Source organism: Periplaneta americana, chromosome 11 (genome assembly GCF_040183065.1).
Source record: "Periplaneta americana isolate PAMFEO1 chromosome 11, P.americana_PAMFEO1_priV1, whole genome shotgun sequence".
Taxonomy (NCBI): domain Eukaryota; kingdom Metazoa; phylum Arthropoda; class Insecta; order Blattodea; family Blattidae; genus Periplaneta; species Periplaneta americana.
In genome coordinates this window covers 160177838-160200413 of record NC_091127.1, presented here as the reverse complement: position 1 = coordinate 160200413, position 22576 = coordinate 160177838, and the positions used below count along the sequence as shown (strand labels likewise).

The following is a 22576-nucleotide window of genomic DNA, read 5'->3' as shown; positions in this document are numbered from 1 at the left end:
CTGAAGTTACTACATGAATGTAGTGGAGGAGAATTTTAATAGGTACGTGTTATATAAATATTCATTTTACTTTCAAATACACTTTTTCGTAAGTTTACTTTTCTAGATTCAATACCAACTTTTTTATGCCAAATATTACTCAATCTGGATGAAATTTTTACTGCAAGTATTTATTAGGTAGCTGTATGTTTCTATACATTTATTTTGTAAGAAATGCTGCTAGTTTATTTTATTAATATTTTTTCATTAATTATAGAAAAAAATAACATTTTCAAAACCTCAAAACAATTTTTGAAAGTGAATAAATAAGGTATTTCATAAAATAAATACATACAAATGTTTCTCTATGTCTTGTGAATGTAACCAAAAAAAATTAAACTTAAAAATTGAGACCTTCTACTAAAAACTTGGGTTTGAAAATAGTTCTGAAAATATTTAAAAAATCAAAAGCCAAAAACATTTGTGAGTTCAAAGTTTACATTTTGTTAGTCCTTTACATATTAAACATTCTTTCAAAATTTGTTTGAAAAAAAAAAAGATTCTGAAAAAAATTGTCACTTTCAGTGTAGTGTCCCCTTAAGTCGGGGCAAAATTCTTGTTGTTCAGTGTAATTAAGGAGAAATCACAGACAGACAAATAGATTGCAAGGCAACTTTTCCATTTTGATTAATGCTGAAATGTGTATTTCTGTGAAAATATATACATTAAACCTTACTGCATCAATCAGTTTCTGTTCATGAGAAAGAAAAAGGGTAAATACATTCATTAATAATGAGATATATCGCAGCAGTCTTTATTATTTTCATTTTACCTTGCATTTATTAAAATTGTATTTTGATTTTCTGGACATATCACTGCCATGGAGTAATGATACCTAGTCGCTGTTAGTGAGTTGTATGCTGTTGTCCATAAGAAGAAATTCTTGTAACTCATAAACACTTTTCACCCCAGCATTCATTGTGCGAAATCATCCGCAGAAATTGTCCGAAGGAAAAGTATGAACACTTCACATCCATATTTCTGTGCTCAGCCGCTGTGAACCGTTACGCAGAGAAGATAAACAGATTTCCTTTCTGCACAACAGATACTTCCATTTCACAGCTTCAAGGCAGCCCCATAGACACGCTCATGCTTTGGAGTAAGGTCAGTTTCGGACTAGAGCATGGTTCAGTAGCCACACTCTTTTCTATGAGTCCACATAACAAAACATCAGTTCCTCTTCTGGTTGACGTTCACTTGATCAAATATTCTGCGATCGCCGAAGTCCTTCTTCCCGTCTCCATCGGCATCGTGATACAACACCTTGAAGTTAGGATGGTCCTTATACCAGTCCTCGCTGAAACAGATGACAACTCAGATCAGTCACAATGTTACATTCATAAAATTCAACTACGTAATAGTCTAGTTTATTGCGGTGTGGACAAGCGGTACCATTAATAGTAGTGTAGAGAGAGGGAGAGAGATAGAGTGGGTGAGTGTATGGGATGAGCGAATGGGCGAGTGTACAGGATGAGTGGGCAAGTATATAGGATGAACGAGTGAGTGAATGTGTAGGATGAGTGACTGGGAGAGTGTATAACGTACGTGAGTGGGCGAGTATTAAGAGTGGAAATGAAATAATCCTGCAGATTGAACGGGACGATAGGGTTACACTTAAATGAATAGAAAAATATATTACGTTTTGTGAAATATTGATAATTTATTATAGTTCAAGACAAAAAAAAAAGAAAAATATACATACATAAAATCATTGAACCCTTACAGTACATAATTTATAATTTACATATAGATATACAATTTTTAATATAGCCTAACTTCTAAACGTAACTACTTAACATAAGATGTTTTATCTTGCACTTGCGACTCAACTCATTTTAGTATGTTGATACAATTAGTCTTTGCTCACTTGACTAAGATGTACAGTAGTGGCAAAAAACCGGACCGACGCTTGTAGCTGATTTCAGAGCCTTGTTCACTCCAGAGCACGATAGACTGGTAACTAAGACTTTCGTGGTTGGAATCCTGCCTGGGAAGGAAACTCTTTTTTGTTCCTTATTCAAATTTATTCCCAATAATTTTCGATTACAGCGATATTTTACTACTTAATTAACTTATTATTCCCAGAACATAGATTTTACCAACAGTCGAATTATAGTGTGAGTGTGCGAGTGTCTATAGTGTGTGAGTGGGCGAGTGTGTATGATAATGAGAGAGTATGTAAGATGAGTGACGGCGAGTATATAGCGTAAGTGAGTGGGCGAGTGTATGATGTAAGTGCAAGTGTGTATAGAATGAGTGAGTGGGCGAGTAAATAGTTGAGTGAGTGGACGAGTGTATAGGTTGAGTGAGTGAGCGAGTGTATAGTATGAGTGTGTATAGGGTGAGTGGGCGAGTGTATAGTGAGAGTGAGTGTGTATAGGATGAGTGGGCGAGTGTATAGCGTAAGTGTGTATAGGATGAGTGGACGAGTGTATAGCGTAAGTGTGTATAGGATGAGTGGGTGAGTGTATAGTGTGAGTGAGTGTGTATAGAATGAATGGGCGAATGTACAGTGTGAGTGTGTATATGATGAGTGGGCGAGTGTATAGCGTAAGTGTGTATAGGATGAGTGGACGAGTGTATAGTGCGAATGAGTGTGTATAGGATGAGTGGGCGAGTGTATAGTGAGAGTGAGTGTGTATAGGATGAGTGGGCGAGTGTATAGCGTAAGTGTGTATAGGATGAGTGGGTGAGTGTATAGTGTGAGTGAGTGTGTATAGGATGAATGGGCGAATGTATAGTGTGAGTGTGTATATGATGAGTGGGCGAGTGTATAGTGAGAGTGAGTGTGTATAGGATGAGTGGGCGAGTGTATAGTGAGAGTGAGTGTGTATAGGATGAGTGGGCGAGTGTATAGTGAGAGTGAGTGTGTATAGGACGAGTGGGTGAGTGTATAGTGTGAGTGAGTGTGTATAGAATGAATGGGCGAATGTACAGTGTGAGTGTGTATATGATGAGTGGGCGAGTGTATAGCGTAAGTGTGTATAGGATGAGTGGGCGAGTGTATAGTGAGAGTGAGTGTGTATAGGATGAGTGGGCGAGTGTATAGCGTAAGTGTGTATAGGATGAGTGGGTGAGTGTATAGTGTGAGTGAGTGTGTATAGGATGAATGGGCGAATGTATAGTGTGAGTGTGTATATGATGAGTGGGCGAGTGTATAGCGTAAGTGTGTATAGGATGAGTGGACGAGTGTATAGTGCGAATGAGTGTGTATAGGATGAGTGGGCGAGTGTATAGTGAGAGTGAGTGTGTATAGGATGAGTGGGCGAGTGTATAGCGTAAGTGTGTATAGGATGAGTGGGTGAGTGTATAGTGTGAGTGAGTGTGTATAGGATGAATGGGCGAATGTATAGTGTGAGTGTGTATATGATGAGTGGGCGAGTGTATAGCGTAAGTGTGTATAGGATGAGTGGACGAGTGTATAGTGCGAATGAGTGTGTATAGGATGAGTAGGCGAGTGTATAGTGAGAGTGAGTGTGTATAGGATGAGTGGGCGAGTGTATAGTGAGAGTGAGTGTGTATAGTATGAGTGGGCGAGTGTATAGTGAGAGTGAGTGTGTATAGGATGAGTGGGCGAGTGGATAGTGAGAGTGAGTGTGTATAGGATGAGTGGGCGAGTGTATAGTGAGAGTGAGTGTGTATAGGACGAGTGGGCGAGTGTATAGTGAGAGTGAGTGTGTATAGTATGAGTGGGCGAGTGTATAGTGAGAGTGAGTGTGTATAGGATGAGTGGGCGAGTGTATAGTGAGAGTGAGTGTGTATAGGATGAGTGGGCGAGTGTATAGTGAGAGTGAGTGTGTATAGGATGAGTGGGCGAGTGTATAGTGAGAGTGAGTGTGTATAGTATGAGTGGGCGAGTGTATAGTGAGAGTGAGTGTGTATAGGATGAGTGGGCGAGTGTATAGTGAGAGTGAGTGTGTATAGGATGAGTGGGCGAGTGTATAGTGAGAGTGAGTGTGTATAGTATGAGTGGGCGAGTGTGTAGTGAGAGTGAGTGTGTATAGGATGAGTGGGCGAGTGGATAGTGAGAGTGAGTGTGTATAGGATGAGTGGGCGAGTGTATAGTGAGAGTGAGTGTGTATAGGACGAGTGGGCGAGTGTATAGTGAGAGTGAGTGTGTATAGTATGAGTGGGCGAGTGTATAGTGAGAGTGAGTGTGTATAGGATGAGTGGGCGAGTGTATAGTGAGAGTGAGTGTGTATAGGATGAGTGGGCGAGTGTATAGTGAGAGTGAGTGTGTATAGTATGAGTGGGCGAGTGTATAGTGAGAGTGAGTGTGTATAGGATGAGTGGGCGAGTGTATAGTGAGAGTGAGTGTGTATAGGATGAGTGGGCGAGTGTATAGTGAGAGTGAGTGTGTATAGGATGAGTGGGCGAGTGTATAGTGAGAGTGAGTGTGTATAGTATGAGTGGGCGAGTGTATAGTGAGAGTGAGTGTGTATAGGATGAGTGGGCGAGTGTATAGTGAGAGTGAGTGTGTATAGTATGAGTGGGCGAGTGTATAGTGAGAGTGAGTGTGTATAGGATGAGTGGGCGAGTGTATAGTGAGAGTGAGTGTGTATAGGATGAGTGGGCGAGTGTATAGTGAGAGTGAGTGTGTATAGTATGAGTGGGCGAGTGTATAGTGAGAGTGAGTGTGTATAGGATGAGTGGGCGAGTGGATAGTGAGAGTGAGTGTGTATAGGATGAGTGGGCGAGTGTATAGTGAGAGTGAGTGTGTATAGGACGAGTGGGCGAGTGTATAGTGAGAGTGAGTGTGTAAGGTATGAGTGGGCGAGTGTATACCCAGGTAGTATGAGTGAGTGTGTATAGAATGAGTGGGCGAGTGTATAGATGAGTGGGCGAGTGTATAGATGATTGGGCGAGTATAGATGAGTGAGTGTGTATAGGATGAGTGGGCGAGTGTATAGTGTGAGTGAGTGTGTATGGGATGAGTGTTCGTGTGTATAGTATGAGTGAGTGTATATAGAATTAGTGGGGAGTGTATAGATGAGTGAGCGATTGTATAGAGAGGGCGGGTAATATCGAGTGAATTCATAGGGTCAGTGAGAAATGGAAAGAGGAATTGATACAAATGAATTATTCAGTAGACTTCTTATCTCGTTCTATGATAAGTGTCTAGCATTTTCACAACTATTTCGAAAATATAAATGATATATACTTCAGAAATTTTAGTTACTTTTTTTTTTAATTACAAGACTTTTATAATTTCAGGAAAGGATTTTCCAGTCGTTTTATTTTCTTCGTAGATTGATAGAAAATATATGTATGCCTAGACGTAAAAGGCACAAACATTTACATTTGGTCTTACTGATGTAAATCCGGCTACATTATGGCTTCAGGATGTGATATAGTGTTCACAGGACCAAAAGAATTGATTATTGCTTTACAGATCGGCTACTGAATTATGATTTATCAAATCACGTACGGGTACAATGCTATCTGAACCTGTAGCATTGATGTTTGAATGTAATAATTTCTCTATGTGAGATCTTTGTTTCAATCTCATCCTGGTGGCGGAAAATCTAAGGTAATAATCTATATGTACTTCATAAAATAATTGCATACAGTCAAAATATATGCGCTTGTAATTATTTTCATCTTTATGTTACGTAATAGTTAAGATATTAAAGTCGCAGACCCAACCTTCACAATTCACAGTTCACCCATGTTAAACCGCTTCATTTAATTATAAAAAATAAAGAAGGAAATTGAATCAAGCAACGAATCAAAGCAACAGTAAGTGGGTAAAGAGGGAAGTATGGAAAGAGGCGGGAAGAAAGAAACTAAAAAGGTCTGAAAATGAAAGAGAGGAAAGGACAAGAAGTAGAGTATAGTCCGGATTAGCTTACTTAATACCCTAAGGGCGAAACCTAACCATTTTTCCCCTATTACGACATATGCTAGTGGATTATAGTGATTTTATAGCTCTCAGGTTGAATTTTCTTTTACCAACTTCATTTCGAATTTCGGGTAATGAACAAACTACAACTGGCAGTTATTTTCTAATTGTTGTGTTGGCAGCAATAATTTCGGTTTGTAGTGAAGAAAACTGATGAAAATGGAAGTAAGTAAATACATTTTTACGTTAAGTCTCATGAATCATAAACTGTTTAGTCAAATGAATGAATTTCATGTTGCCAGACGAAATAAATTCTAATATTAGATCATACTAATCCTAATTACCAACATAATATTGTAGAAGTCCAGGAGAAAAATATACTATTTCATAAATTATTGAACCATTTAGAAAACAACTCGCAACATAAAGATGAGATGTGGTAAATAATTAAGACATTGTTATTGTTAATACTGTATTATTATTATTTATTGATTTATTTATTCTTTTTATTTATTTAACTAGCTAGCTAGTGAGTACAAATTAAATTTATAAAACAAAAATGTTTCTAGCCACTATCGTAAGAGCCAGGCTCGTGTACGGTGTGGTCTTAGTCAATAAAATAACATAAAATTTACAAGGACAGTTTACTAAACACAGTAAGTAACTTAATTCAAACCAATAAATAACACACAGGAGCAAACAAAAAGAAGAAATAAAAAAAAGAGATAAAAATACACATTTAATATAAATTGACAATCAGACAGAAGCCAGTGATATTCAATAAAAATATGAATATAGTCGACAGAAATAAAAGGTAAAAAAATACATTTCTTAATATTAAAATGTAATAAATAATTTTATTGGAAACATTTTAGAACAAGTATCCCACTTCAATTATCTAGGATGTGATATTAGTTTTAATTATGAGAAAGATATTGAGAAGAAAGTTAATAGATTTCAGATGATATGTGGAACAATTGGAAGAACTTTAGAAAGAAAAGCGAGAAAAGAAACTCAAATGAAATTTTATAAAGTTATGGCTGTACCTACTCTTATATATAGCTCTGAATCATGGACAATAACAAAAAAAGAAGAATCACGTAAACAATCAGCAGAGATGAAATTTATGAGATACGTAAGAAGATGCACTAAAGCCGATAAAATAAAAAATGAAACAATAAGATCAGATTTAAATATTTTTTCAGTACACGACATGGTAGAAGAAAATAAAACAAAATGGAAAGATCATGTTGACAGAATGGCAGAGAATAGGCTACCAAAGAAGATAATGAATTATCGCCCGATCGGGAAAAGGGATCTGGGTAGACCTCGCAAGAGGTGGCTGGACGATAGAGACCGGAACAGGTGATATCACCTAAACCTTGAAGGGAGAAGAAGAAGAAGAAATAATTTTATAAATTTATTTTTTAAAAGTTTCAATTTTAAAATATTTGAAATTTGGAAAATGGTTTGTACTTTTATTATAAAGTCTTGGGCCGAATGTAGCACCATGTTTAAGAGCTGCACTTGTATTATTATTATTATTATTATTATTATTATTATTATTATTATTATTATTATTATTATTATCCAGGATTGTTAAATTTATGTCTGCCTATATTCCATCTATCTGTATAACTATATTTTATCTGCCTGCCTGCCTGTCTGCATATTTATACATCTATATATCTATCTGTCTGATCTATTTATCTATCTCATCTATACTTATATCTATGTATAATATCTGCATTCAAACCTATATCTTCGTTAGTTCATCCCCATCTTTAAATATAAATAAATAGGCTACATAGGCCTATACATTAAATTTATAATATAGATATAAGCTATATAAAATTATTATTGCCCATAGCGAGATTTATCTTAAAAACCAATGTTGTGGGTTGCTTTTATTAATCTACTCTATCAAATCTCAGTAGTGAAGCATGCTTGATATGTGATTTACACGATGCGACGTCGGGCGATGATATTTCTCAGTCCTTATTAATCTTTATAGGGTTCCCGCTTTTTCAATCATTTTCAGTCCTACATATTAGATCTGTACACAGAGGTGTTTAGTATGACATGATCACAGTGATTTATATTTATTTTCTACTCATTACAACCTTAAACTTTGAGTGATTTTACATAAAGTCATAATTACTTGAGACACACATGTAGAATCTGATAAAAATACTGGTGTAACTTAAACTAATAGAGTAGCGGGTGGATTTTCTCATCGAGGACCCAGCTTAACACCCTGGAAAGATCAAGTGGTGATGAGCGAAGAGAGTGCTCCGGTAGTCTTACTGGAAACATCTTTTCTTCCCTGTCAATTGTTTCACCGTTTTGCTATAACTAAATTCATTCCTGTGATCTGCCCAGAAAGTAATGAGAAATTCCTGGGATCCAAGCGGCAAGGAATCTCACAGCTGACGCCGACATTCCTTTGATAAACAAGTTGCTTTTGATGCCATTGTAGGAATGTTCTTTGGTTACAGTAATTCTTAGACATTAATTGTCTGAGTTTGTGTAAGTGGCTATATATATATATATATATATATATATATATATATATATAGTGAATTATATGGATTTATTATAATATTTATATACGCCATAGAATCAACAAAATTGGCATTACATTAGTAAATGGTTGTTGTGATGTTGCCTAATTCTCGTACATAATCTTTGTAAATAATGTAAATGCTTAAGAGCTGACAACAAGTAATTAAATACCAATAATAATAAAACAAATTTTCACTTTTGTTCTTCTTCTAAAACCCTTGAAGATGAGACTACTAAAGATCCATTTTATTGTACTTAATGTTTCTATTTTTTCTACCTTGTTAGTCAGACACCTCGTCTTGAAGTGATTATTCCAGTCTAAATGCAAATTTTATCTTCCAAATACATTAGCCTTAAGATAGAGAATGCAGTGACGCTAGAAACATCTGAAAATATTTCTTACCAATAAAAGGGCCTTTTACAAGTCATAATTGTACGATTTGATGTTTTGGTTTTACTTCTCTTGCGGAAAAAGTCATGCGAAGGAACGTTATTGTCCCTTAAAAATTTGTCTCTATCGTTCAAGGTTAAAACCTTGAATATAAAGCCCAATAGGAAACATGATAACCAACTGTAAATAAAGAAATATCTGAATTCTTTTTTCTGTAAGATAGGCCTACATATCCTTAATTTATACATCTTGATTACACAACTTTTAACACTGTATCACTTCGGAATATTTATGATAAGACTTTCCTGTGTTAAATTCTAACGTACCTTGTTTACATGTTCAGACCTATTTATGGGTCATCTTCAGAACTGGCTATTGTTGGTCTTGGCGCCTCTTGTTCTGTTTCCTGTGGGGGTGTGTTCGTGTGGTATAGTGTAGAGTCAAAGAGTGTGTGTGTTTTGAAATTGAGTTTTTGTTGTTGAGAATTTCGTTTGGGTGTGTTTTCGTTTGTCTGTATATTTCATATTGTTCTAGTGTGTTTAGTTTCTGGCTTTTTGGTTGGATGTGTAGTATTTCCATGTCTGTGTTGATGTCTCTGTGGGTGTGGTTAGCATTTGTGATGTGTCCTGCATATGTGGAGGTGTTTTGTAACACTACAAAAACATCTCAATACACAAACAACACAAACAAACAAATATAACCACACAGGCGTATACAAACTCAAATATAACACCTGCAACAGCTTCTACATGGGACAGACAGGCAGATCATTTCAAACACGTTACAAAGAACACATCACAGCCATAACAAAATTACAAAACACCTCCACATATGCAGAGTACATCACAAATGCTAACCACACCCACAGAGACATCAACACAGACATGGAAATACTACGCATCCAACCAAAAAGCCAGAAACTAAACACACTAGAACAATATGAAATATACAGACACACGAAAACACACCCCAACGAAATTCTCAACACACAACTCAATTTCAAAACACACACACTCTTTGACTCTACACTATACCACACGAACGCACCCTCACAGGAAACAGAACAAGAGGCGCCAAGACCAACAACGACCAGTTCTGAGGATGACCCATAAATAGGTCGAAACATGTAAACAAGGTACGTAAGAATTTAAGACAAGAAAGTCTTATCATAAATATCCCTTCATTTATGTCATTATATAATATAATAGAAAATAAATTGTTCTACTTGGATACTGAACAATAAAATATGAAGAAGGCAAATAAAATATTTTATATGTAGTTCAAAAACAAAATGTGTAATTATTACACAACACCTCATTGCAAGCTGTAACAGGCAACTTACAGAAATCAGCATTATTTTAGTGGTAGGAGCATGTGGGAAAGTTGTGTTCGGGTTTCTTCGTAAAATAAATTGTAGAGAAAAAAGAAAACATTGTGTTTATTATGCAACACATTTACAAATCCATATCAATGTTTAATTTTTTACATTAGCCAAAGAAATATATACTTTGCAGTCTTTCACATTCACCAATACATTAAATTGAGCTGTGTTACATAAGGTTTTCGTCCTGTCAAGTCTGTCTTAGCACTAAGTATGCAAACCTTAAGGCTTTCAGAAACTTCACACACATTATCGTATTTATTTGCAGTTTTTTCATTGCATTATTTTACAGAATATTTTATGTGGTGTTAATTGACTATTGAAAATGTATGTCGTTCATAAATCTATATTTTTTAGAGCTTACAATAAAAACAAAAGGAATTTGAGTTCATTTTATTAAATAGATAAAATAATTTGAGTTCATTGATATCTATGTAAAATTATGAATATTTACAGTAGAAATACAGTCCAGTTCTTAATTTTCTTCTCACATTGTATAGTGAGGGACATAATAGTTGAGCGACTCAAGTATTTTCTGTCAAATAATGCCACACTGCGCATGCTCCAAAAAGAAAGTTTGGGTTCATATGATGAAGAGATATTTGCTTTGCTTTTCTATTAAGTTTCACACTTTATGCTAAGAAGAAATTAAAATTGCAGTCTCTTATTAACGGCGCTGCAGATTTTGAAATGTTTTCGCCCGCTCAACAACTATGTCCCTCACTGTACATGTAACATAACCGCATTATTCATGTTCAAGTAAGTGTATCTCATAATCAGTATTCTAATAGAACTGACAGCTTCAAACTTACAACACAACGATGATGGTTTAAGGATGATAAGCAGGCTTCGAGACTTCGGACCCAATAGAGCAGTTCAGTGGGAAATCCGCATAACGGCGTATTGAGTATAGTGGTAAAGCGTACAGTGGGTGGGGGTACTGTAGAATGAATGCCAACAAATACGCAAAGGAAAACGCTCTGGATTTGACGAATAAATTGGTTTTTATACAAACCCATTTTCAAACTGTGTGTGAAACTATTACACGGTTAGAAAAGTCAGAGCAAGAGATGCCGGAAGCCCTCAAATTAGTTGAAATGACACGGAGAATTTATGAGACACCAAGTATACCGGGTACTGGACGTATGAAACAGAAGTGGAAATCAATTTTATGTAAAAATAACGGATATGGAACATTGTGTAATATAAACAGCAAATTAGTGGACATAGAGTCACCCTAGAATAAAACACTGTCTCTTAGAGACTGCGATGATGTTAGGCTTTTTCGTTTTGCTCCTATCACGTCATGCGACGTAGAGCGCAGCTTTCTACAGTACAAACTTTGGCAGATAACCGAAAAAGATTTACGTTTGAGACACTGAGAATGTATCTTGTAGTACATTGCAATTCGGTACTATAAATGTACTTCCTAAAGACGACCAATAGGATAAATGAAGAAATTAAAATTTCTACACGTTTATTTCCACTATTAACACTGTGTATAATTAAACACAAATGCCTATAAAAGACAGGAGAATAAATGCTTTTCACATTATTTTGACATTGTCATTGTGTAATGTATATTTACTTTCAGAATATACACATGTGTGTGTTTCCCCATACTACCGTACTCTATTCTAAACAGCAACGTTGTTACCTCAACACATCTCTACCTTTCACTACCTGCAGCGAGTCAACAACCTATAGTACATGCACAGTAAACTTATTGTATCGGGTCTCAAGTCTCGAAGCCTGAGATAAGATCCATAACTGTCTATACCTGATGACTCATATTGTATTCTGAGGTTTCCAGAATTATGTGGAGTTATAAAACATTTTAACGTATAAATTTTCGAGTGGAATAACATTCTTAAATGATGAAATGTAATACTAACACCAGGTTCTCGAAATATTTTCATTATTAAATTACTTTCACTTATTGATTTGCTTGAATTTAAATGACACATTTTTAGAAGAAATTATGAAAATTTTAATCTCGTTGTCATTGACTTTCTTGTTACGAAGGTATCACAGTAGATGTGCTGTGCGATGTCGATTCATGTAACAAACTTCTACCTCCATGAATTTAATCCCTATGAAGATGGTCACCAAAGAAACCAACGTGACGTTACAAGCAATTTCATTCCTGATACTTATGCAACTATCACAAATGTGACATAGAAAGTTTACGTCACAAAATATCACACTCCAGAGTAGGAATTACTTTCTTCTTTGCTTCTTTCCTTTGCTGTTCTTGTTGTTCACTTCGGGGTTATCTTTGTACCAGTCCTCACTGCAAAAAAGGAGATGCAATGTTATAAATCCATTTTCAAATTCCATATTTTAAAACAATCTACCAAACATATTACTGCAACTTAATAATTACCTCCAATTATGTAGAACATGTTAAATTACATATAATTAATTTATACTTGCATATCAATTCCTCGGCCAGAGCGTACCACTACCTCGTAAAATTGGGAGTTCTACCTCCCTATTTTCTAAGCACCTTAGTAATGTGTACACGAAAACCCTTACTTAATTTTTTAAATAGTTTATGTCAGAAGTTAATAATTATATGTAATATAGCTTAGTAGCTATATTCTTAGACATTACCATTTCTAGCTTTTCAGTTGAGGGGGCGAATTTTCGAAATAGTATAGTAATTTGTATATTATTGTAATGTGCATTACATTTTCTCTAGACAATACACACAGGATGGACACTAAGTAATGTTATTAATTTCGAAGGTTTATTCCTTGAGATATTTCAAAGAAAATAGTTTAATACAATTTTGCTCGTTTTTGTTTCCTTTTAGAGAAAAAAATAGTACATTATGCAACGAGCCTATAATGGTAGTAATTAAGACGCGAGTATGTTTGTTTATGAAACGAGCGCAAGCGAGTTTAATAATTTTCATACGAGCGTCTTAATTGCCATTATAGGCAAGTTTCATACGACTTTTTATGCGCGACCATATTTCTAACTTGAAATTATTCATAAATATTCATGTTATTGTTATGTGAGTGAGTGCAATTGCCTACCTTATGAATTGTGAGATGTGCGCAGACGCGAAAGTATTGATTTTTTCGGGAAACGAATATCGACGACCTTGATATAATCTAGAGAGTAAGATAAACATGTCTTAATATAACCTTGAAATTGAATTCGACATTGAAAAACGAGATGTCAAATTGAATTTATTTGAATATTATATACAATTAACGCTAATTATTATAGTAACAGAACATAACCTTCTGCGACAGTATTGGATTTCCAGCCTCCGTGACCTTTCGGTAGTTGTCTTTCGATTGCATATCCGAGAATAATCGAAAACCTGAACTTTAATGAATAGGTGTACTTTAATGACATGCATTAAAGGACTGCTACCAGGTGTATAATTACTACATTTCGGCATGGTCGAGCATAAAATATTTTATAATACGAAACATTTCATAGCGTATTTTGGGAGAACTACTGAATTGATTCCCAATATGCTCAGTCAGTTTTCTTTTACTGATGGCGGGTACTTGATTGTTCGTCATTCAACCATATCAAAGACAGAGTCATTGTCCATGGTGCGCCATAGGAGGCTTGTCTACGCTACACCCGTGATGACATAAGATGATGATGGAGATTTGTTGGGAGCCACAGAACCGGAGCTTCTGGAGAAAACCCTGTGTTACCTGGACCACGGGCTTGCCCAACACAAGTTATAAATTCGGAGTAGGTCGAGGATCAAACCTGGGTCCACAGGATAAGCCCAGCGCTCTAACCACAGTGGGGGCATACACAGAACTCAATATACCGAATTTAATGGACAATCTAAAACATTAGTTATATGTATTTAAGAAATGAACGTTGTTGAGCTTGGTGCTACATATTTGTTTCGTTTTTTTTTTTAATAGTGCTGCATACAGTACTGTATATAGAAACAACCAAAGTTTCGGTGCTACGTATTGACTCCATCACAACTATCACCACTCTAATCATCATTATTATCAACATCATCTTTTTCGTCAGTTACTAACAGCTACTCTTCAAAATTTAGATCGATGATAACATTGTCGATCTATGACGCAGGAAAAAAGGAAACACATTTGCATTACTTACTTACTTACTTACTTACTTACTTACTTACTTACTTATGGCTTTTAGAGAACCCAAAGGTTCGTTGCCACCCTCACATAAGCCCGCCATCGGTCACTATCCTGATCAAGATTAATCCAGTTTCTATCATCATATCCCATCTCCCTCAAATTCATTTTAATATTATCCTCCCATCTACGTCTCGGCTTCCCCAAAGTCTTTTCCCTCCGGCTTCCCAACTAACATTCTATATGTATTTCTAGATTCGTCCATACGTGCTACATGCCCTATCCATCTCAAACGTCTGGATTTAATGTTCCTAATTATGTCACGTGAAGAATACAATGCGTGCAGTTCTGCGTTATGTAACTTTCTCCATTCTCCTGTAACTTCATCCCTCTTAGCCCCAAATATTTTCCTAAGCATCTTATTCTCAAACACCCTTAACCTCTGTTTCTCTCTCAAAGTGAGAGTCCAAGTTTCACAACCATACAGAACAACCGGTATTATAACTGTTTTATAAATTCTAACTTTCAGCATATTGGATGACGAAAGCTTCTCAACAAATTTTCATTAGCATAAAATAATGCGTAACAAACTAGTGGAAAATAACCAAATAAGAAAACAATCACGAATAAGCGGAATGTAACGAAACGAAGAAGCGGTGGTTCGTAAAATGTGCATTTTCAAGAGGCTGAAACGAGATTTACAGATTGATGGTCATTAATGGTAATATTGTCTTAGTATCGTAGAATATGATTGGGCTGTCCTGTTGGACCTAATGTGAAAAGTCGAAACCATATAACGATTAGAGTCGCTTTCAGAAACAAGAGATTGCAATCATCCAACTTAATCGAGGTTATAGACTCAGCCTAGAGCAGCGCACTGCACGAGATTCGAGCTCAACCCGCTGTCTGAAAAGTGAGAGGTTGCTCACGCCACTTCAGCAACAAGAGAAAGCATTTCAGAGCACTGACTCGGTTTTATAATGTGACGACATTGTTGCAGTTAAGGGGTGACGAATCTCCCCATTGGCACCATTCGGCTTTTGAGTGTAGGAACATGAGCTCTTCTACCAGCACACAAGGATCACATGGAGAATGTTATGACAGTGTTTAACTTAGCACATTAAGTAATTATTTAGCCTATAACAAATCATAGGATGAGTTAAGAGAAATTTATATTCTTCGTATTATTATTATTATTATTATTATTATTATTATTATTATTATTATTATTATTATCTCTCTGTGTTATTTATACTCGCTTTAACATCTCTGGTCATATCGCGAGTTAATCTTCTGGATGAAATCCGAAGGCCTGTGTACTATTGTTGAGACTGGTTCTATTGTTGTGAACTAGATGGCGACTGTATATGTATTACTGATTTGTTATGAGCAGAGACCGGAACTTTGGCAGAATGCCTTTTTTAATATGTTAAATCTATCTTCATTTTGAAAGTAAAACTGTATGAATTATACCTTTGTGATTGAAACGTCACAGTTTTATGCCGCCCTTTTCTGCCTTTTTTTATGTAAATGCCTAATTTACAAAATAAATGCTTTTTTTGCCTTTATTTGATTATTTATCTACTACTTATTAATTTATGATTAAAAATTGCCTACAGATATATTTTGATTTATTTCTATAACCGCTACAATGAAAGTGACTTCACCGAATGTATATTATTGTCTTTCAGTCGTTCATATTCTCTTTGCAGCAATGAGTGCTGCCGTGTAAAAATGTATAACAGTAAGCGTTTTAATTATCGCTTGTGTTTATTTGACAAGGCTACAATGATTTTTGCTTCCGACAGTAATTACAACATCGAGTCGAAAATCTCAATTTGCATCCGACTTATGTAAAACTTTTCTTGCTGCCGAAATCTGTTTGTGGTAAGTGCAAGGTTTTTGTTATTGCCTTCTATTGCGTATTTTAGATAATTGTAATGCCTTTTGCCTGCCTATTTTAGCTATTTATGATGCCTTTTAATGATTCATAATGCCTAAATTTCCGGTCTCTGGTTATGCGTATGATTTCGGTGATGAATGAGACCGGTGATACTCAAGGATGTTGTGGCCCGAATTTCCTGGCATTTGTCTTACTGTTGAGGGAAAACTCTGAAAAAACTCAACCAAGAAATTCAACTCGACCGGGAATCGAACCCGGATCTTCTGCATAAGGGACCAGCATGGTGACCCCTACACCACAGAGGTGGTTTATTATTATTATTATTATTATTATTATTATTATTATTATTATTATTATTATTCAAAGATCTCCACATGCCTCGCTGATCATAAAAAAATTATCCTTACACTTTTTTTAGACTAGTCTCGTGCGAATAAGAAGAAATCCGATGATACGGTCTGTGCAGATATACTGTCTGCTAAAATAAATGGATCACACGATTTGTGTTCCATGAATATAGTCTCTGTTTTAGCACATTCATACAACTAGCAGAAATTACTGGAATAATAAATAATAGCGAGTCTACTGTCCACATTATAACTGAAAGCAATTCGCTATGTACGAAGGTATTTACCGGTCTCGTTAGCTGGATGTGTTCAGATGTAATTAACATCGAATTTTAAAGCGATTAACAGCTTTGGTATTGTACTCGCGATTCATTTATGACGCATAACCCGTCCAGGCACATGGCAAAAGCGCATAAATTTTGCTTTATTTTCCCGCACATTGCATTATATGGGTGTTTGTTTTTGATACAATTTAGCTCACCAAATATCTGAACATTCAGCTTCTAATTTCAATCTTTTTTTTTTTATTTCAAATGCATTTGCACTGCACACAACATTTTTATCAACGCCCGTATTTACATTTTTACAGTTCAAAATGGAAATATTGATTTTTGCTGTGGGAATAATTACAGTAATTCCTAAATTAAAGAGTTGTGATTGACTTCTCTGGAGGATAATGATCTCATTGCGTCAAATACATTCAACTTAGTAATATCTACTACTGACTTTAGTACTAGCAAAGCAATTTGAGTACTGTATCAAATGAAGGTTTTTTTTTTAAAGAACCATAGTCCAAAAAATGCAAATTTGAGATATTAATCATATTGTGAGCTTATTGTAGTGGCCATTTGCTGAATTAGTTGTTAGGGAAAAAAGACCATAGGTCTATGTTATAGGAGTGGAAATTTTCAGTGGTTTTTATATACCAACCTTAGTCCAAAGACTTTTTTGTGAAAGCAGTCATTGTCCAGCCAGGACGATGGTAACATTTACATATATCCCATTCATACCATCTTGAAACATTTATCCAAACAATTTTAAACTGTAGTAGATTGGCAGTACTACTTCTTATGTAAAGTAGTGGCAAAAAAAACCGGACCGACCCTTGTAGCTGATTTCAGAGCCTTGTTCACTCCAGAGCACGATAGACTGGTAACTAAGACTTTCGTGGTTCGAATCCTGCCTGGGAAGGAAACTTTTCTTTGTTCCTTATTTAAATTTACTCCCAATACTTTTCGATTGCTGGTAAAATTCATGTTCTGGGAATAATAAGTTAATTAAGTAGTAAAATATCGCTGCAAGTATTTCAAATTTACACATAAATAATTATCTACTAATTACAAATAAATTAATACTGTTTCAAAACTATTATTATAAATAAACTGTGTATACTCCATAGTAACACATTTATGTAACCATTCATATTGAAAAGAATGTTCAAATTCGTTCTCTAAAGCAAGACAGCTGTCCCCCACGCGACTGAATATGTTACGAAAAAGTAGTAGGGGAGAGTCGGGTAGTATCGGACATCGGGTAATATCGGACAGTGAGTTTCTTTCATCTACCACACGATGATAGTACCTGATTGACGTGGTTACGTTTCTGTGATATCGCATAGATAAACGTAACCATGTCATTCAGGTACTACCATATGGCGGTAGATGAAAGAAACGCACTGTCCGATATTACCCGATGTCCGATACTACCCGACTCTGCCCTACGCGAGTACTGCAGAGTTAAAACAAATCGAACTGAACAGATTAAGCCCATCATTTACTTACTTACTTATAAATGGCTTTTAGGGAGCCCGCAGGTTCATTGCCTCCCTCACATAAGCCCGCCATCGGTCCCTATCCTGAGTAAGATTAATCCATTCTCTATCATCATATCCCACCTCCCTCAAATCCATTTTAATATTATCTTCCCATCTACGTCTCGGCTTCCCGAAAAGTCTTTTTCCCTCCGGCCTCCCAACTAACACTCTATATGGTTTTCTGGATTCGCCCATACGTGCTACATGCCCTGCCCATCTCAAACGTCTGAATTTAATGTTCCTAATTATGTTAAGTGGAGAATGCAATGCTCTCTAAAATGTACATTATTTAATTTATTAATTGGGATGTTGGCATTGAACATCATGGTACTCTGCACAAATCCATGCTAAACGTCGAGTTAATATCTTCATAATTTTCAGATTTTTTTTTACTTTTGGATTACATTCAACACACTTTCTGTACTTTTTGTATTGCAGTGTCTGTCAATGCACTGTTTTGTTACGTTTACCTTTATTTACACAATTTATAATGTAGTGTCTATAGCCTATTGACAGTGAAAATATTATTTCAAATATCCTCAACTACTGGGTGTTCAGTTCAAAGTGTGTCATGGCTCGCTGTATGCTGTCATGTGGCTAGCCGATGAGCCTAGAGAATTCAATCTTCCTGCACTTCCACAGCTCAGGTGTATAACCTATGAGGCAGAGAAGTTGCCTAGCAAGTACGGCGTTCATTCTGAAGAGTACGTACCGATACGTACGGTAACGCCGGTAGTGGCAGGAATGTGAACTGTTTGGTAATACGTACTGTCGGGATATGGGGAGAGGGTTAAGACGATTACTTACGTATTTGTTGACATTAACTTCGACGGTTAGCATGGACACGGAGCATTTGATTTGTGTTGTGGAATGTTATCGTACGCAACCGATGATAACAAATACCCTGCGTACGACTTGCCGGCGCAAAACACAGTTCGAAAGAGGTTATGGTAGCACAGTCTACTATATACAGTCGCGAAGCTCAATATGTAGTAAAAATGCAAACATGGATAGTTGCCCACCACTAGGATCGCTATTATCGCCTCATCATCGCAGATCTCTCTCCTAGCAGCCGACAAAATATGTTACACTTTCGTTGTGTTCTTTTGGAAAAATTAACACCTTCCTTCCATTATTGAAATGTTAAATGCATAAAGTCAATTATTAGTTTAATGAAGTATATTAAATTCCACCATAAACTCGAAGGTACCTGCAAGAAATAGGTTAATATTATTTTTGTTTGTGCAAAACGAACTGAAATTTACTATAATCGCTTCACTCATTCAAGATTATAGCGAAATTAACTATGAAACCAATAAATATTAATTTGCATTTCCTTTTACAACAATAATAATGGAAATATGAATTAATGGATTAACTTATGTGTAACGGTACTTGTAGTGTAGGCTTACGTAGTTAAAGTGGGATGAGGTTAAGCAATAATAATCACACCAGAATTGGAAATAAAACGTGATTAATAAATTTTATTGTAGCAGACTTTTTCTACGTCTCTAGTAAAGTAACAAATAAAAATAACAACAAAATTAACAGCTATAATTAAAAACATATCCTTTGAAAAAAAAAGTAGGCCTAAGCAATAATAATCCCACCAGAATTGAAAATAAAATGTGATCAATAAATTTCATTAAAACGAACTTGATTTTTCTACGTCTCTAGTAAAATATTATTCCAATTATTGTATTTTAGCCATTAACATTTTCATTACAACCAATAACGAACATTTCACAAGCATCAATGTGAAATATGCAACGAGCTAGCACTCGATGGAAATACGATTCAGTCCAAAGTCGACCGTCGACCGTGATTGTTTCTAGTTGCTAACCGCTTGGAGCGCTTTATCACGAGATTTGCAAAAAATCACCTCGAGCTTCGCGACTGTATATAGTAGACTGTGATGGTAGCACACAGACCGTACAGACCGCCATCTGTTGCTACGACGTTCAAGTTATACCATACACGTTCTCAAGTTCAGATTGAAGAACGCCTTGAATAATAGGCAACTTCTCTAACATATAAGCTGAAACTCTGTTCAAATCTGTGACCCAACAACAGTGACGTCGTGACTTTGAAATGAACATCCGGTATATCCTGCAATATTACACGCTTGAGCGTCTAACCTAAGGCATTTTTACGTCTGCAATGATCCTTCGATCAGCCACAAAGATGTAGTTATTAAAATAATACGTCTAGTAAGAGCAGTGATCGATAAGACTACTCACTATGACTGCGTCCCGGTTTCGACTTTCTAGAGGAAGAGGACAGAGGATGGGCAACTATTTTGTATACGAACGTACCTGTACCAGCGCTGTGACGTCACATATACTTCGAATCAAGCAACGTCATTCCAGTTTATAGGTAGCTGGAATACGAAGCCTAGTCCTAAGTCACAGAGACTAGATTTTACAGTAGAACGTATTAAAGGTTTAGGGCCATATTCATAGACATTCTTAGCGCTGGCTTCCGGTGGATGATCAGCGAACTAACGTTTTTCATATTCATAAACCAATGTTAGCGATATATGATATGAATCCTGTACAAGTAATCACTTGATACCCGGGCTAGTTTAGCACGCTCGTAGCGCGGGCTAGCGAAATGCCTATGCATAGCACCCTTAGAGCCTAATGCTATTAGATGCGGTATCATAATTTCTTCGGCGTATACATACGTCATTTGTTGAGTCATTTTTATAATATTTTACTAGTATCTTCCTCATATGTGTAAAAAGTTAACTCGTACAAAAAAAATTGTTACAAGCATGGCTTTTCACTGTCTCATTCTCACCCCTTCAGTTGTATAATTAGAAAAAGAACCGATTAAATTGTATTAAATTTAATAGTCATGTCCGTGAACAAAATTACTGAAATTCATTAAACATATAATAAATCTCATTTCTTATCTCAAAAGCTACACGAGGTTTGAGTCATTGAAGGTCTAACGATATCAGATTATAATTTACGATCATACATTTATTGCATAACTCCTAAAATGTTTATAAGTCTGTAACATTTTATGTAATTTGTAATTATCCGTTTTTACTACCAAACCTACGTGTATACAAAATACTGTGCAGTATAAGGTCACTGTTCCGTCTGCGATCATATTACCCAGACTTAACAGCTTATTGATGCGTTTCTGATGTTCGTGAAGTTTGTTCCTCCCTAGCTTGAGGCTCTTGGAGAGTTTATACCTCACAATAATATGTGCTTGCTACATTTAATGGGGAAGATTTCACGCAAGAGCTGTTTGCGCCATCGGTGTTGTTTATGACTCTAAGTTAATACAGGCTATTACACGTCATGTTCTAGAACTGGTCTGCCATGTTGACTGCGTGTTCGACGTGGGATGATGAACCAACTGATTGCAGCATTCCGCCGCTACCGGTATTTCGAAACGAGATCACGTTTTTCGAGTTTTGAATAGATATAAATTGGGACTATTCAAATCGCGGTAAACGCATTGAGTAAAACAACCATTATTATGCATGTGATATACAGGGACATCATTTTATTTTTACTAACATTTTTAATATTAACTTGCCTATACCTCTGGATCAACGCTGTTTGCTACCCCCTTCCACGACTAGAGTTCGATGATACTGGCGTAATATACAAACAAATCACTTTACTACGTATAGGAGGAAAGAAAAGTAGTTCATCCATTTACGTAAACTAGGAAACATTGCGCTTTTGAGTTTGATCATTTTCATTAGGTTTTTGTTTAATCAAAATACAACACAGTATTAACAATCAGTGTTTTTACTCACGAACTGAGCTGTCCATGTGGACGTATTAATTATGCAGTGTATATTATACTGTCTACAGCACATTAGCGTACAATATACAGGATGAAGTTAAATTGAAAAATAATCATAATATGGATATTTAAATACATTTTTTTAAAATGGTGGCCGTTCATTTCGATACAGACTTCAGTTCTAATGTGTATATTATCGCACTATAGACTATTGTACCTAATCCCAATTACCAGTTTCGTCCTTCGTACTAGTAACTCATGTTGAAATAATTCTGTACCTACTCTATAAAAAAGTACCTTACGTACAGTAAATTCAATCTTCACTTCTGCCCGATCCGAAAAGATAAAATTACTCAGACATACTATCTACGGTCCGTCCAAGTGGTTATGTCGTAGGGTCGTAGAAAGGGAGGAAATCACGTGG

General features: G+C 35.9%; 1 protein-coding gene across 2 annotated transcripts in view; it reads right to left on the bottom strand.

Annotated features, from left to right (window-relative positions):
- Positions 1-1071: 1071 nt before the first annotated feature.
- LOC138709511 (protein obstructor-E-like) overlaps positions 1072-22576 on the bottom strand; it is a 77020-nt gene continuing 55515 nt past the window's right edge. The window contains exon 5 of one of the 2 annotated variants that reach the window (XM_069840330.1): positions 1072-1336. In XM_069840330.1, the coding sequence (XP_069696431.1) occupies positions 1210-1336 (127 nt within the window). In that variant the 3' untranslated portion in view covers positions 1072-1209. Of the gene's footprint in view, positions 1337-11862; positions 12512-22576 lie in introns of those variants that run through there. The other variant, XM_069840331.1, reaches the window with a different exon arrangement.